Source organism: Solenopsis invicta, chromosome 10, assembly GCF_016802725.1.
Source record: "Solenopsis invicta isolate M01_SB chromosome 10, UNIL_Sinv_3.0, whole genome shotgun sequence".
Taxonomy (NCBI): domain Eukaryota; kingdom Metazoa; phylum Arthropoda; class Insecta; order Hymenoptera; family Formicidae; genus Solenopsis; species Solenopsis invicta.
Window position 1 is genome coordinate 10834913 of NC_052673.1, and position 18116 is coordinate 10853028.

General features: G+C 28.6%; 1 protein-coding gene across 4 annotated transcripts in view; it reads right to left on the reverse strand.

Annotated features, from left to right (window-relative positions):
• Nucleotides 1-18116, reverse strand: part of LOC105205313 — a 37854-nt gene that overhangs the window by 9819 nt on the left and 9919 nt on the right. For 3 of the 4 annotated variants that reach the window (XM_026134624.2, XM_026134625.2, XM_039454610.1), the window contains exons 2-13: nt 16836-17016; nt 15807-15920; nt 14677-15150; nt 9168-13440; nt 8348-8417; nt 8148-8219; nt 4493-4685; nt 3628-3744; nt 2928-3104; nt 2473-2640; nt 2098-2190; nt 805-847 (exon numbers count right to left, since the gene is read on the reverse strand). In XM_026134624.2, the coding sequence (XP_025990409.1) occupies nt 805-847; nt 2098-2190; nt 2473-2640; nt 2928-3104; nt 3628-3744; nt 4493-4685; nt 8148-8219; nt 8348-8417; nt 9168-13440; nt 14677-15150; nt 15807-15920; nt 16836-16973 (5932 nt within the window). In that variant the 5' untranslated portion in view covers nt 16974-17016. Of the gene's footprint in view, nt 1-804; nt 848-2097; nt 2191-2472; nt 2641-2927; nt 3105-3627; nt 3745-4492; nt 4686-8147; nt 8220-8347; nt 8418-9167; nt 13441-14676; nt 15151-15806; nt 15921-16835; nt 17033-18116 lie in introns of all 4 variants that reach the window. The other variant, XM_039454609.1, reaches the window with a different exon arrangement.

The window sequence follows — 18116 nt, forward strand, 5'->3', positions numbered from 1 at the left end:
TGTATCAATCAAAAATTAAAAATTATTTACCAACCTTAGGCTGCTACGATTGTTACGACAATCTTTCTGATTAGGTTCTAACATTTCATGTATGGTATGACAAATTTTCCAAACATATAGAAAGAAGTTCTTAAGAGGATGTTAATTTTACCGAGCGAATTGACCGATTAATGTGTACGTGCAATATTGTTAGAGTAGTAAATATCAACATATTTCTACAAACTACCGATAATGCATGTGCATAAATTTTCAAAGTTATTTTTTATGCTAAAGCGCCTAGCTAATTTCTAAGAATACAGTGTATTATCTTTCATGTTATCTTGACTTGAAATTATGCTTGTTTTATATGTGCAAAACTTACGTAAAGCAAATATAAGTATATGTGTGTTCATAAGTCAATGTCAATGTTGATAACAAAATTATAATTTTTCAATGGTTTTTCGTTTTTCATATAAAACTGTTGCCTTCCAATGTATTATTGTCTATACTTTAAATGTGAAAAAAGATTTATAATTCTATGTAATCAACAAAAAAATTAGGACTTGGTATAAAAAATATCGTATTTAATTGGTAAAATAGATCTGTTACCATCATCTTAAAATAAACTTAAAATAAGATTCGACTATGAATATCGACTTCATGTTATTCATCAACATTTGCGTTGCAGACTCGTATTAACCTTAATTTTATTTAAAGAGAAATAGAGTATAGTTTCTACAGATAATTCACGTTAAATTTTAAAAATGTGCACAGAATATAAACGCATACTGATCTGTCAATATAGATTAATATAAATTAACTAACCAAGTTTATCTTCGGCCTCCATTTTCTCCCATTTACTAACACCCTAAAAATAAGAATACACATAAAAAATCATAAATTAAAATCACAAAATAATGTATAAAAAAAGCTTTTCTTAAGGAGGAAAGGTCATGTAACGGGTCAAAAAAGTCAAAATTTCTTTTTTGCATAATTTAATATTTTAACTCATCAATAATATGTCTCTTGAGTTTTAAAATTTGAAGAGCAACTACAGATGGTTTCATTGCCGATCATCAAGCAAGTAAAATGTCAAACGTACAATGCGTCCCGCTCCGCTGACCGTTCAGGCTCCGAATACAACTAAAACGTTTCTTTGTGTATCTTATAGAAACGTTATACTCTATAGTGTACACATGGTTTCAATTCAACACTATTATAACATTTAACCCCTAAATATTTCAATGGCGACTTTGAAACAATCAAAATCGCCGCTTTTCTTGTTGTTAGTTTTTTTAATGAAAACTACAGCTTCATTTTACAAATATATAAACAATATGAATATTGTTATTGGCCAATAGTGTAAAATATTTGCTGATCAATATGACAGTTACAAAGGCAGAAGTTCAAGCAACACTAAAAAGTCACGATCCGTTTGTCGAGAACAAAATGCGGCCTTACAACATTTTTTGAAGAAACAGAAGGTTTACTTCATGAACGTACAATAGCAGATCAGCTATAAATATCCAAAAATTATTGGTTATCTGTATCCAAAACCTTAAATGCGTTTTTCTCAAAATAACAATTTTCGAGTGTCATATAACTCAAAAAATTGTGGAATATAACTCAAAAAATTTTCAAACTACGAAATACTGCTTGCGTATACATGTTCTTTAATATCTTCTTCACAGTGTAAACTTTTACATAAATATTTTTGCAATAAACAATTGTTTTTTAACACTATTTGATTTAAAAAATGCATTATTCTTTTGTCAATTTTCCAATTTATTCCAATATCAATTTTCCAATTTAGCATTTTTTAATTTTAAAATAAGTTTATACCGAGCTTATACTCATTGACTAAAATTTCTATTTTAATTTCAAATAAAAGCAGCAAACTTTACACTCTACGGCGCAAAACACTTTTTCTTGAATGATTGAACACACTGTCTTTGTAACTCTAATATTTAAAGATATAATAAAATTTTTCAAATTTTTAATTAAGTAATTAAATGTATTAAAAGTTTCAAAAAGATTGATTCAATTTACGATTACTGACTCTTGCTGTTAGATTTTAGCTGTTTACATGACCTTCCCACCTTAAGAACATTTAATTACAATTGTATCCTGAGTATCTTCCTGGCTATCTTGACTATCTTCAGTTTGCATGGCAGATCTCTCCTGCGTCTCTTCACTATCCTCCATATCAACCTTCAATAAACAAATGTCAATTACAAATACCATTTATGATGTACGCACTATGACGAAAGATCATAGCACACATTGCATATCGATTTTGATAATTTGTATCAAAATTTATAAATCATGCCAAAACATAATATATAAATTGTCAATTTATGAAAAAGGCTCAAATACTAATAATAAATCTATCTTTTTATCTCTTTGTTGCAATATATAGACATTTCCTCTTTCTAAGAAAAATACATAAAATTACTTCTTTTATTACTTGCTAAAAAAAATAAATAAAATTACCTCTTCTATTGCCTGCTCTTGCAACATCGAATTTACATCTAACTTTTGATGATAACTAGGCGTTGGTTCGAAATAATCTATAATCCGATTAACTTCATCCTCGGTGCGATTATGAATATTTCTCTTCAAGCAAATCTGCAGATCCATTTCCATCTCGCATACGTATACCTTTACACATAGAATACATTATTAACAAAAACTGAATTAATATTAAATTTGTAATATATCCCGCGAATAGTAATAAGATTGAAATATTAACAGCGTTTTTCAAAAAATTATTTGTATTAATTCTTCCTAGAATATATACTTTTATTTTGGAGTTTTTATTGATGCATGCAACTTTACAATATTTATCGTTGTTATAAAAAAATTTATTCTAAATGGAAAAGTTCAAAACAGGATATTCACAATAGTTTCAGAAAATCATGTCTAATATTATTTCATAAATAACTTACTTTAAAACCTTTTGTTTTTGCGAAACTCCACATCTCTTCATAATCCGAAATCTTTTCATTAATGCAGTCTAATATAATAAAATTGAAGAATCCATCTGTTATATTTTTCTTAAAAGCTTTAACGAGAGATGTTACGTAACTCTGCTCCATAGCCTCTTCATATTCGTATACCATTTCCTATTATACATAATATCTATGACAATATGCACATATATTTAAATAATATATAAAAATATTTTTCAAAAAAATACTTTACACTAAAATCATACTTCAATTCTTTATTGATTAATACCAACAATTGCATTTAATGATTACAAATTTTTCAATAACAAAAAATTCTAAATTTTTTTTCAACGTAAATTAGTAATTTTATTTAAAATAAAGTTAAAAAAAGACAATATGTATGTATATGTATGTGTGTGTAAAATATGGAATATCAATTTCCAATAAAATCGAAAATAAAAACTAAAAGAAAGTGAAGTATTTATAAGTGTTTTTTATAAAATTGGAATCTTTAAAATTAAGAAGTATCATTTGTATCAGTTTTAATTTTCAGTACATAAATTATAAAAAATTATTAATAATAAAGACTCGTTTAAATATTAAAAAGTATTACTGCAAATTTGATAATACTTATTATATTATTTCTAAATAAAAGTAGATATCAAAGCTTTTCATGTTACAAGTATAAGTGTTGTACCTTAACTGTGACTTTCTTTCCATTATCATCCTTAGTTTCTAATTCTTTTTCAACAAGGAAGTAATCATCTAAACTCAATATTCTTGGCGCAGAACCACCTTGTTCGACTTCTTTGTCCTACACAATAAAATATATTATAACTATTGTAATAAATTAAATATATCTTCATACAAAATATGCATGATGTAATTGAACCAAGTTAAAAAATTAAAGGTTAAATAATAAAGTTAAAATATTAACTAATTAATTTTATAATAAAACGTTAACTAATTAATGTTTAATTAATTTAGTTAATTTTTAATGAATTAATTTTTAACGTCTATTATTTAAATACATATTTTAATTTATTAACTTCCTTTCTTAATTGTAAGTTATAAAAATTTATGTATGTATATATATATATATATATATATATATATATTTATTTATTTATTTATAAAAATAAATCTTTTTTTATTTTATATAAATTTTATTTACAAATAAAATATTAAATTTATTTAATAATTTATATTTTAATTTTGTTATTTAAAGTAAACTAATTTTTAAAAATTATAACATTTTAATTTAGTAAAAATAATACTTTTCAAAAGTAACTTATAAGTTAATTTAAATTTTACGTAACTTTTAACTGAAATAAGTTTATGTTTATGCAACTGTTAATGTAATCAAATTAATTTTATAAGTCTTGAACGTAATTAAATTTACAAAAATATTAATTTACTCAGCTCTGTTTACAATTAAAATATATAAAATATAATATGTATCATTCTCAGAATAAAAATATATTAATACTTATATTTCATACACAAAAAATAATTTGCTAATAATCATTAATAATTGTAATAATTTTAATTTACTAATATACCTTGATAAGTTTAGCTACAAAAGATTTGCCGCTACCAGGTGGTCCTCTAAGAATAATAGCTATTTTTGGTGGTCTGTTCTGGCGACCCGGTGGACACAATAGATCATCAACCATCGTATAATTTGGCATTTTTGCCAATTCCATGGTCTTTGTAGTTGATTCCGCAACATTTTTCTTTGTATCAGGAGAAACGCTGTAAACAAAGATTTGTTTTAATAAAATCAAATAACGTGGCCATACACTTATAAATAATTACATTGTAGCAGATTGATCAACAATAATCGCTTTTTTGTTTTCGTTATTTGTAAATAAAAGAACAAAATTATTCTCTGATCAATCTTGCATAAAAGAACAATTATCTCTGTAATAAGCGCAGAACAAGAAAAAATGCAAATATATTTTTGTATTGTAGACATTTTTCTCATTACGCAATTGCATATACAAGTATAACAATTCGAAAGAAATATTTCGCAAAAAATCGCAAAACTCTTCATAAAATATTCATAATTGTACAATTAGTTTTAAAAGATGTGTATCCAAAAATATATCGAACGTAAATCGTACGTAAAAGATTGTCCCACATAAATAGATCGATACTATACGTAAAATGATATACTGTATATCATATTGTTAAATATGAGTTATAAAATTTCAGTGTAAATATCATTAATCGAAAAAAATTCGATTTGTATATGAGAATTTTATAGTAAGTATATCAATACTGTGAGTAAAAATTACGAATATCTTACAGTAAATAAGTAAAGTAAGAAATATTCGTTATGTAATAAAATAGTATATCATAGTATGAACATCTTAATAAGATGCAATATGTATGTGTGTGTGATAAAAACTTCCTGTATCATTGATATATTATAAAAAACTATAGTCAGAGATTAGATATCTATTTTAAGTAGTAAAATGATATCAATATTTTCTCTTTATTTCTAAAGAGTAAAGATAAAAAATTTTCAAGTACATTGTGAATTGATTTCTATCGATCAGTACCGATCAATATCGAACAGTACTGTAAACAATTCATTAAACATAAAAATAATATGTAATAAAATTCCATGGAAAAAAATTTTCATGGAAAGATAAAAATTTGTGGTGATTAGATCGATATTAAAATTATAACTCCTTTATAGTACGGAATAAAATTTTTAAAAATTATGGAGAATAAAATGGCATATCACGTATATTATTATGAGAACAGTAACAAAAATTTAGCATAAATATTTGTGTAAAGTAAATTTATTTTTACAGAAGCATTCCTTGTAGCCTTGTCCAAAGAAGAAGACTTTTATACACATAGAAAAGCATTAAACTATATTTTATATATAGTATTTATTTAAAAAGGATACTATGTGAAAATTATGAAAAATAACTTGTAAACTGCTGATTATAACATAGTATTTCATAGCTATGCAATTAATATATTAATTGAATTCTGATATAACACAGATATAAACACAATTTAAACTGATATATATATATATATATATATATATATATATATATATATATATTATGTCAGTGTTGAATATATTATAAATATAAAGATTTTATTGATATTCCGATATCTTCAAAAAATTACACAAAATAATTATTATCAGTTATTCAAGTTTGGATATTAATTTCAATATAGTATAAAATATCATAGAACATAAAATAATAATTTATAAATCTTCTAATATAATAAAAATTATATAATAAATCTCTTTCTTAAACTTCGATGAACATATCATAAATCATGTTGCAGCAAATGCACAAATGCATATGCGCAATATTTACATAATAAAACGTTATTAATAAAAGCCAACAAGTTTCGCCATTGTCGATACATAATCGAAAAAATTTACTAAAACACCTTGATAATTTTTAGTTTTGAAATAATTGTAAATGTACAAATAAATAAAAATATATTAATATACAAATAAAAATAACACCATTAATAACTGGTGAAATATAATAAAGGTCCCATAAAAAATTAAAATTTGAGATTTATGGAAAATAATTTTTGTTTTCTGTGTAAATAATTTCTCTGGCATAGAATTAAATTTTATATAGATAGGACTAATTTTTCTGTTATATAATAATAGATAATATATAACAAATATACATTGTCCTATATAAAATTTATTAATTTTCGTCTGGTGTAAAAAAAATTATATAAATATTTTTTTCAAACTCCAATAAATATACAAATTGTGTTGCAGCAAATGCACAAAATGCACATGCGCAATATTTATTATACCCGTAAATTTTTTCTATAACATGTCACTTTTTTTTATTATGTTGATATATTTTACATTATTATTTTTTCTCTTGTTTCCTATAATAGAAACTATAATAACTATAGTAACTTAATATTTTATATTTCGGAAAGGTATTTGCGGACTTTCTTTTTTAAGGAAGGGAAAGGATTTCGATCAAATCTAAATGTAACACAGTTAAAGACATTTATGCATCATGCTAAAAATAAATGAATATTGACTAACACGTTAGTTATCGTATATTATAAAATCCTAAACTATATTTTTACTAATTGATTCTTTACTTAATAATCTGTTAAATTTGTTTTTTAATTTAATACATATCAAATGTAAATATTAAACTGCCAGTTGCAGTTGTGAATCATGATGCATCTAGTCATGAATATCTAAAGATAAATGTAGCTGAACTTAGGACATTAACCTGGAATCCAAGAATTATTGGTAAAATTCCAGCAAAAAAATGTCTTAAAAAGTAACGTTAAAAACTTTATTATATTTTATAAATTTTCTAGCACGATACCAGATTTGTATATTCCTTGTATATTAATTCTTGATTAGTAATCTAAATTCATCCGTAATAATTGATATATGTATTAATACTTATATATATTTTGCACATAAAATTTTTTATCAAAAATATCCCTTCTTATAAAAATATACAAGGTGCGCTATCTCAATCTGATCGATAGAAGTATTGAATAACTTAGAGAATTTTCAACAGATTTCACAAAATCGTATTTTTTATTAAATTTGATTCATTACAATTTATTTTAATTAGTTTCCAAAAACAACATCGATCAAATGTCCGCCTTTATTACTGAAACAAAAACGAGCTCTTTTTTCGGCACGTCCTGGGAACGTGTGGTGTCAAAAGAAGGTGATATTGACTGGCCACCAAGATCGCCGGATTTAACTGCACCGGACTTCTTCTTGTGGAGATTCTTGAAGAGTAAAGACTATAGATAAGCTTAAAAACAACATTCGAGCCAAAATCGCAGCGATATCGCCTGAGACGCTGGTAAATGTGATGGAAAATGCCAAAAAAAGAGCTCGTTTTTGTTTCAGTAATAAAGACGGACATTTGATCGATGTTGTTTCTGGAAACTAATTAAAATAAATTGTAATGAATTAAATTTAATAAAAAAATACAACTTTGTAAAATCTGTTGAAAATTCTCCAAGTTATTCAATACTTCCATCAACCAGATTGAGATGGTACACCCTGTATATTTACTGGAATTATTATATTTTTGCTATTTTTATTACATTTTTAAGAATTAAATTCTCTGTTTGATATGCTTCAAGTTAATGTCCTTTTTTCTCAAAGTATTTGTTAAATGTAGACTAAAAATTCTGCAGACTCAAAAAATGATGTTAACATACCTTGTCTCTTGTAGTTTTGTATCTACGATGTTTTTATTTGAATTCTCCTGCCAGTTAACATTTCCTTTCAATCTAAAGAAAATGCCATATATATTCAGAATATATATCCCACAAACTTCGTTTTATATAACATCATTATATATATAACATCATTAACTATTTTTACATTACAAAAAGTAAAATAAAATATTTTACAATACCTATCATTGTCATTGTCTTTATTCATTTCTCTATGGGAATTATCACGTATATCTTGAATAATTTCTATATCTGAAAAATAATAGGTACAATAAAACATACAAAAAATATACTCAGTATAAGTTATTTGACTAAATACTTCAATGATATTTATGATTTACAGACAATACGACACAGTGCAATTAAATCAATGTTTCAAACTTTCTACAAGCGTATTGTATATCTTTATTATAGTTGTAAATAATGTTTTTTTATCAATTATAATTAACAAAATAAACTAAATAAATTTTGGTTCAATATTTTAAAAACACATTATATATTGCAATAAATCTTCAATAGTTCTTCCATTTTTATAACTAAAAAATACACGAAAAGATTTAAACATAAAGAGATAAGTAAATTTATCACAGTTTAAAATTGTTGAGACACAAAATTAAATCAAAGAAAATTAAAATGTATGAATTTATCAATTCGCTATTTAGATTCTTTTTCACGTTTACAATTTAATGAGAAAAATTAAAGCTGTATATTACAGTCAACACGTGTTTATCATGAAAGAAAAGAAGACTGTAAAATCAATATTAAGTATAATATTAAGTATAATAAACAATATTAAGAATAAAATTATTCCAGTATTGTCAAATGATTAAATTAATATTAGTTAATAATTAACTTTTATATACATATAACTATCATGAATTAATTAATGAAATAGAAATAATAAAAATCTTTTATAATTTTTTTAAAACATCAGGTTATCTGGGATTCTATTGTTATTTGAAACAAAAATTGTTTCTGAAATAAAAATTCATGTTAAATTACCTTTGTGAATATTTTTATCATTTTGATACCGATCACTCTGGTCATTATCAATATTTCGTTCAAAAACTCGGGATTCTGAATCAGAATTATGTTCTCTCTCTTTACGATCATCGTTCTCTTTCTTCTCTCCATCGGCTGTCTTATCATTTGATTGCCAGTCATGTTCCTTTCGTTTATTATAATCCATCGATCTGCACGCGTCGTAATTCGTTGTGTAGTTTCTCATTTTTCCAGCATGTCCCTTCTTTTTCTCATAATTGCTCATCTTCTCAGTATATTCCTTCAGATTTTGTTCGTTCTCCACCCAATTTTTAAAATCTTTCTTCGACTGATGCTGCTGCTGCTGTTCACGATTCACTGTCGGTTTTAAATTCCCGTGACCATAATCAAAGCATTGGACTGATGACGTGTGTTGATCCATAATCGGAGGACGAGTCACGTGCCCATAATCAATCACCTTCGACGGTATGTAGTTATGCGATTCAACGAATTTCTTATCACCTTCACCGTGATTATAATTAAACTGCCTCTGCACGCGAAATTCTTGCTCACCCTTTGCTTGTTTCATGAATAAGTTAGAGGCAGATTCACCATATCGCGGCGCGCCCTTTGGTTCGAGCATAGCTCTTTCTGACTTCGATCTCTCATCGAATATATTTGGAACATTTCTGTCAACGTTATGTTTCTCTGCAACGGGTATCTGACCACTAGCGAACTTCCAATTATCGTTGGGTCCGCATCCCGGACGAGGTGCAGTCTCCGATTCCTTTGTATTAAGATCAGGCATGCGTCTAACGCATTCACTGGTGTTCTCTTTCCGCATGTCTACATCAAGATTTTTATCCGGACAATTTGTATTGAATTCATCACCAGGTTTTGGATTTTCATATCTGGCTCTCTTGGGAAGAATATGATCTTCAAACGGTTCTTGTCCAATAGGATTTCTACGCATGTAATCCCCGCGATTAAGCGAAGGATCGGTTTGAGGTGGAAAATTCGCATTAACCGAATCATTTATTGGTCCTTTTGCTTTGAAGTCCGACGATCCAAAAGATCCATTGTTAGAATCTCGAGAATCAAATCGATTCTCATTGAAATTCTTCGAATTATGTTGAAGCGGACCATCATTTGGATCGCGAGAACCAAGTGGGATAGATTCATTAAGACCACAGGAACCAGTCAGACTTTCATTGGATTTTCGAGAACCAAGAGTTCTTTCGTCAGAAAAGCCAAAAGATCCACTGCTTTCGAAAGGAGGTCTCTTATCAAACGGTGCTTCATTAGCCTTACCAAACTTGGGCCCCATAGCGAACGACGAGTCGGAAAGACGTTTACCAAAAAGCGAATCACTGGGCCCTCTAGGGCCATATGATCCATCGTTAGGTCCTCGTGGGCCGAATGGTCTTTCAGAGATTGTTCGAGATTGTTCTAAACGATCATTAATACCTCTAGGACCATATAATCCATCATTGGGTCCTCGTGGGCCAAATTGCATACTATGACCTCTGGGTCCAAATGGACCCAAATTTCGCAGGGAAAATGGTAAATCAGTTGGTCCTCTTGGTCCAAACTGTCGAATAGGTCCTCTCAGACCGAATCTTGCATTTATCGGCATTCGAGGACCAAATTGACCAAATGATTTATCTGTAGGGCCACGTGGGTCAAATTTCTCACTGTTTGGAAGTTCAGATAACTCATCTCGATCACCACATTGCTCTTCATTGGATCTTCTCGGACTGAATCGACTTTCACTAGGTACGTTAAGCCCAAATTGGCCATCTTTTGGACCTCGTGGACCTAATTGTACATTCATAGAACTTTGCGAGAATAGACTTGGCGGAGGAAATCTATGAGGACCTCTAGGACCAAACATTGGTCCTCGAGGGCCAAAAGGTGCACCAGGTTTAAATTCCATTCCCCTGGGACCAAAGCTACTATTACAACGCATACCAAATTGGTTATCTGTTGGTCCCTGTTTATCAAAATTTTTATTCAACTGTATATTTTGACTAGAATCTGAGATAGGACACAAATTGGGCAGTTCTGGTGGTGGTTCCATGTTCAAATCTTCTGGAGGTACATCATTTTCACCCATAAAAGGCAAACTTTCAGGTTGTTTAATATCGTTATCATTATTATTAGATTCATCAGTTTTTTCAACGATGTTACTTTGGATTTGATTATCATCATGTTTCTGGTCATCTTGTTGCAGAGAATTATCATTATCAGTAACTTTATTCTCTTCTCCATTATCATTTTTCGAACTAACAAAAACAACAGTATTATTTTGTTCAATAGAACTATTAGCCTCATTCGCTTCCTGTATCACTTCTGTATCTTTTGTATCTGCAATATTATCAGTTTGCAAAGATAAATGGGAATCAGCAGTTTCAATATTTTCAGGTTGTTTAACAACATCTTGAGATTGAATATTTATTGGTTCGGATTGATTGGGATGTGGTCTTATTTCCATATTCTTTCCTCGTTCATTGTAATCCGTGGGATTATGTTTAGCAAAGTTGTCTAGATGTCCTCTAAAGGGAAGTTCATCGCGGTTAAAAAGAGGACCTCGTGGCCCAAATGGTGAAGTGGAAATTTGTCCTGAATCGGAAGACGAATGTAATGGAAAACTTGATGGTCCGCTATTCCCCGCTGCACTACGATTTGGTGAATTCTTTTGAAAATCAAAGGAGCTTCTAAAAGGTGAGTCACCGGTGATTTTTTTAAAACTCTCGCTAAGAGAACCGATACTAGTAGACTTGTCAGAATCGACAAAACTAGGTCTAAATACGTCTCCCGCCGCCTTTCGCTTTTCCATAAGTTTCTTCAATTCTGGTGGTAGCTCTTTCGGCGGACTGAACGATGGATTTCTATTAAAACCCCGAGCATTAGTACCAAAACTGTCCCGTCTGTTGTCAGCTGAATCTTTTGGTTCGAAATAATTCGGATTACCTCTACCAAATCGATCGTTTTGGCGAAAGTTTTCGTTATTGGGCCCAAATCGATCATTACCAGAGAAGAAACGATCTTTAGGATCAAAACGATCAGTTCCAGGTACAAATTGATCACCACCTGGCGCAAATCGATCTGATCCAAATCGTTCATTGTTTGGAAATCGATCGTTTCCAAGTCCACTGCGATCTTTGTCCATCCCAGGCCGATCATTTCCAGGTCTAAAGCGATCGCCCTCCTGTCCAAACCATTCATTATTAAACCGATCAGACCCTGGACCAATACGATCGTTGTTTGATCCGAATCGATCACCTCCAATCGATCCAAATCGATTTTCCTTATTGAAGCGATTATTCCCTGGTCCCAAACGATCATTTGATGGCCCAAACCGGTCATTACCCTGATTAAAATTATTTTGAGAATTTAACTGATTATTCCCAAAATCACTGAAATTTTTATCGCCTTTTCTGAAATGTTGCGCGTCAATCTTATTAAAGGTATCAGCAGGAGGTCTAAACTGATCTTGTTCAGGCAAATTTGAATTCGTATTATCTCGTCCAAAACATTCCTGATCGCCTTTTCTGAAGTTTGGTGGTGGTCCGTCAAAATTGTGAGGTGGTCGTTCGTTTGGCATAAAACGTACATCTGTATTGGAAGAGTCAGTTGGACCAAACGGAGGACAATCTTTCATGTTCGCAGGAACCGGCGCATTCACATTTTGCAATTGCATGCGATTATTTGGTGGAAAATTTGGTGGAGGTTGCGAAAAATTTGGTAAATTCAGTTGTGGTTGTGAAAAATTTGACGGGACCATTTGGGGTGGCGGCCCAACATCAGGTGTTGAAAGCATCGGAGGCACTGTCGGTGCCATTCCGGGACCGTATCCCGGTGCTTCAATTCTAGGATTGTATGGCTGATTTCCCCATTGTTGTTGATCGGACCAATTTGGCACCGCAGGTCTAATCATGTTTACTTGCGTCGGAGTTTGCTGCATTCCCTGTGTTGGTTGAATGCTAGAGTTTGTAGTTGCCGGCAATGGTGGAGGCGGCGGCGGCGGCAGTATGGATGCAGAAATATTTTGCTTTCCTGTAAGACCCAAGGTTTTCCCAATACCCAACAGATTATTGATCAATCGCTGATTTTCGGTATTTGATAAGATGTTGAGTATTTTATCGTCTCCAGGTATATTCTTGTTTTTTTCGGCTTCTGCTTTTGCAGCAGCCTGTCTCTGTTGTTCGCGTTTTTTGCGCATCTGCTCGCGTCGTTCCAACAGCTTCTCACGCCATGTTGTCCATTTTGCTTCGTATTGTTTATACTGAGTCTGAAATACGAAGATACCAATTAAATTTCTATACAAAAATACAATTTTAATTACTTACATTAGTCTTACATGCTTTCAATTGTTTTAAAATTGATATCTATCATAAAAATGAGAATATCTAATAATTTTATTTCAATTAATAATTGCATTTCAAAAGGAATCTTTTTAATAGAATTGAAAGCATAGTAATATTAAAAAATATCGATTTTTTAATTTAACCCTTCGTGATGCAATCAGGATTTGAAGAATAAACAAATAAAAGTAGAGCATGTGCTATCAGTGACCCGGTTAGATTAGCAAAGTTGTTTTGTGTAAGTAAATCATGTTTTTTAATCTTTATTTCGTAAAATGTAAATAAACATTATGTTTATTATAACAAAATACAAGAATTCAGAACATATCTACATTTCAAATAAATCTCAAAAATGCTCTGCAGAAGAAATTCTGTCTTCTTTACGCAAGCGATCACAAAATTTTTTTGCAGTGAGGTTTTAGGCAATAAAAATGACGATGAGAAGATCGAAGATGAGCAAAACGACAAGAAACATGACGATTTAAGATTTAACCGAAACTTCTGATCTTTTGCCGTAAGCAATAAGATAAAATGTGAAAAAAACCTTTTAAGTAAGCTGTTTTATAATAGAACACTATTTACAAAAATCTTTTTTCAATTTTATATTACTTTTTTCTTATTTTCTATAAATCAAAATTACTAGTTTCCATGTTATCAAATAATTATATTTTTTTAAAGCAGAACACTATTTGTTTCTCGTAGCTAATAATCTTCAACTATTTGAAGCTGAAAAAAAATTTTTTATGCACGTAGAAAAAGTCATAAATTTTTCAACGCAACAACAAATTTTACCGAGTCTACCTCAAATTCGAATAAATAAAAAGAGTGAAAAACGTTTTTGATCATATCATTAAAATCAAATTTTTGAATGTTAAGTATACGAGAATATTTTTTAGACTTTTTAGGGCTAAAAAATCCTAAAAAACGTAAACTCCAATGACTTGGTTGAATCAGGAAAGCAGTGAAAAAGATTGTATCACAGAGGGTTAATTATATATCAGAAATCATTTGTGATAGACAGTTAAAATAAAATAAAAGTCGTTTAGTATCTTTACTTTTTCAACAAATAACGAAAATGTGTCTCCCAATGTTAATAAATAATTTTTTAATAATATCCATTTAATATTTCATAATAAACTATATATATTAATAATGATACTTACCTTATCTGGATGATTTGCATTTTGCTGCTTCCAGGCATTAAACTGTTCTTCCCACTGTTTGAACTGTGCATCAAATGTTTTCTCAGCTTCGGTCAAATCGTCATCTTCAAAGTTCAATTTTTTAGCACTATTGGAATCACTAGTTACATTACTACTAGACTTTTCAGCTGTGACATTCTCCCTATTCTCGCCGATTTCGGGTGGTAAGGGTGGTTGGCTCGTAGTAGGTAATGGTGGATTCGCAGGATAATTTGTCACGTTCGCTTGCGACACTGTCTTATTAGCAGATTCCTTTGTGGGAAATAATGGCAGATTGTTTTGATGAGGGGGTGGTACGTTAAACTGATATGTAGTGGGGGGTAAGGGAGGCCGCGTTTCTTCTTTGGGAAGAGGCGGTAATTGCGCATTTGATGGTGTTTGCATCTGACCCGTCAAGTTCATATCTTGAGCTGATAAATGCTTCATTTCCTGATACTGAAAAGAATTCCCCATTAATAAACATTAATAAGTTAAAACTATTAATGTTTCTATGACTATCAAATATTTTCTTTATACATTAATTTAAAAATTTTTACATTACTGAAATCATTAAAAAAGTAATTTAAAAAAAGAATTAGATTTAATAAATAGATAATTAAAGTGATATGTTTCTCTTTGTTGTTTTATAATTTTACATTTAAAAATAGAAGACTTTTAAAATGTTTTGTAGAACACATTATTTTCGTTTATATTATATTTATATTCTATTAATATATTGATTAAAATAATTTAATCTTTGAAAATTAAAATTATATATAAAGATAAACAATATTTTTTACAATACAAATAATCCTAATATTTTTTTAATTATAAATTTTTAATAAAATAATAATTCTTTACATTATTCAATAAGAATTCAAAATAAGTTTAAAAACTATGTTCTTAAAAAGAATTATTACTTGTTATGGTATATACATTTCAGTGATAATATAATCATATAATTATTTTGTACAAAATAAAATAAACTACTAATGTGTTAATAATAATAAAATTGTTAAATTTCTCTTTCAAAAATTTGATTAATTACATTATATAATTATATTTATGTAAGTAAATTATACCTTGATATACTTTTAATTTTTATATTATACCTTATCACCATATTGTGTATGCCATTGTTGATATTGCTGTTGCCATTGTTGCCATTGAGTCCAGCCTTGCTGTTGTACAACTGCCCATTGCTCCGGTGTATACCCAGTAGGCGCCTAATAAAAAAACACATATTTGTACAATAAATATTAACAATATACTAATATTAAGAGATGTTTATTATTTTTATATATAATTAATTTATTAAATACTTAGTATTAATTTTATTCAATCAAACTAGCCATCATTGCTTATTCTCCTCATCTAAAAGTTTTTCTCAATTTCTTCTAAAGGCACTTAAATTATTAATATTAAAACAAAGATAACAAATTTATTGTTGACATATAATAAAATAAACCTTGTGTATAAATGTCTAATTGTAAGTTGTTAATAAATTATAATACATAAACATTATAATATATACAGAGTTTAAAGTGTTACAAGTTACTATCCCTGAAATTATGTGTTATAACAAAAAAACGTTTCAGATCAAGTTTGATAATCTAAAAAAAAAATAATGATAAAATTAACTTTTAGAAAATTAAATTTTCAAGATCGTACAATCGCTATTTATTTAAATAAAATCAAGATTTTTATACGTGATTCTTTATTTAGTTATTCTGCATATAAAAGTGTTAAGGTAGAATTATTAAATCAATAGCTTATACTTAAATCAATAGAAATATTTTATACTTCATTTTGACATACATATGTCGACGAAATATAAAATATCTTGTAAACTATTCATTTTTTGCAACTGTACTTTAATACTTTCATATATAAAATAATGAGATAAATCAATTGGTATAAAGAAAATACATAGTTGCTTGAAGCTTAGTTTTAGGAATAATGTAACGCTTTAAATGTTCCATCCTGTATAGATATTTTTTCTATAATATTGTATGTATTATATTTAATATTTTACTAATGTGTATATCATATAATACATTAACTCATTAATAACTAGGTCGTAAAGTTACTGTGCAACGCTTTATACAATAAAAACTGTTCTTGTTTAAAATCATACTTACTGGTTGATTATAATATTGCATATAGCTTTGCATCAAGGTCATAGGATCCGCGCTTGTTGCTGGTGCGTAGCCAATTGGTGGCTGCGGCATTGGGGTCGTAACACCAGCTGACAACTGCCATTGGTTCCAATTTTGCATTTTGAAAATCTTCTAACAGACTAGCAAGCAGCTTGCTAATTCACTGTAAAAGCCGTAGTCTGTTCTAGGTAAAATTATCTTGTATTTAAAAGAAACTTATATAGCTTATTCATCGCAGCTACAAGCATATACATTTCATCATCTTTGTTTAACTTATTCTAGTACTTTCCAACTATTCGAATTCTTTATACAATTAAGATAGACAAATATAACATAAATATTAAATAAATCGTTTAAATTATATCAAATATATAATTCATTGATTGTAATATCAAAAAACATGATGGTGTCTTAACGCTGATCAATTTTGCAGCGTATGTCTTTTTTTAAGTTATAAATTAGTATAAACGTATTTTTCTGAAAATAAAATAGATATAATTATTGCGTAACATATTGCTTAAAATTCAATATAAAACCTGAGAGAGATATATATATGTTACATATAATGCATGAGATATGCAGTTGTATCGTAGCTGATGCAGTTTGAAAAATTGTCAGAATAAAATTTTTGCACTTCTCGTCATATAAATATCACATTTAAATAAATGATGTATGGAAATTTATAAGCGAGAGAAAACTTATAACTATTACATTATGCAATATTCTTAATAAATACTTTCTTTGGTTGTTTATGTCAGAAGTGTAATCTGACAAATAAAATCTGTCGTAATAAAAAATTCTCACTTAATACGTTCAGTGTATTTTTAAAAAAATCATGTAGTAAAGAAACGCAGAGTGAAGAATACGCTTTAAACTTTCTTGCACGTGGAAATCTGGCAATGTGCAATTTGCATCTGAAACAACCGATGCAGCAAATCAACAAACATCATATGTTAACACACTTTTCACAGTAAGACATTTGATAAATTTTCATGCATATTAATGAATAACGGCTTTAAAAACCAGTTTTTGGATTACGTCATATATATTCAATTTTGTCGTTCAATATTTTCAATTTTCCACACACAATCAAATGTACAAAGTGCTCAGCTAAACAAATCTTAGAAATGTATTCTGTTTATTGCAATAATAAAAAATATATGAGCAAGGTTTTGCTATTGCATTCTTTTAAAGAACCGCAGTTAATAATAAAAAATTACAATATCCAAATAATTACAATATCCACACACATCGTAAAATATA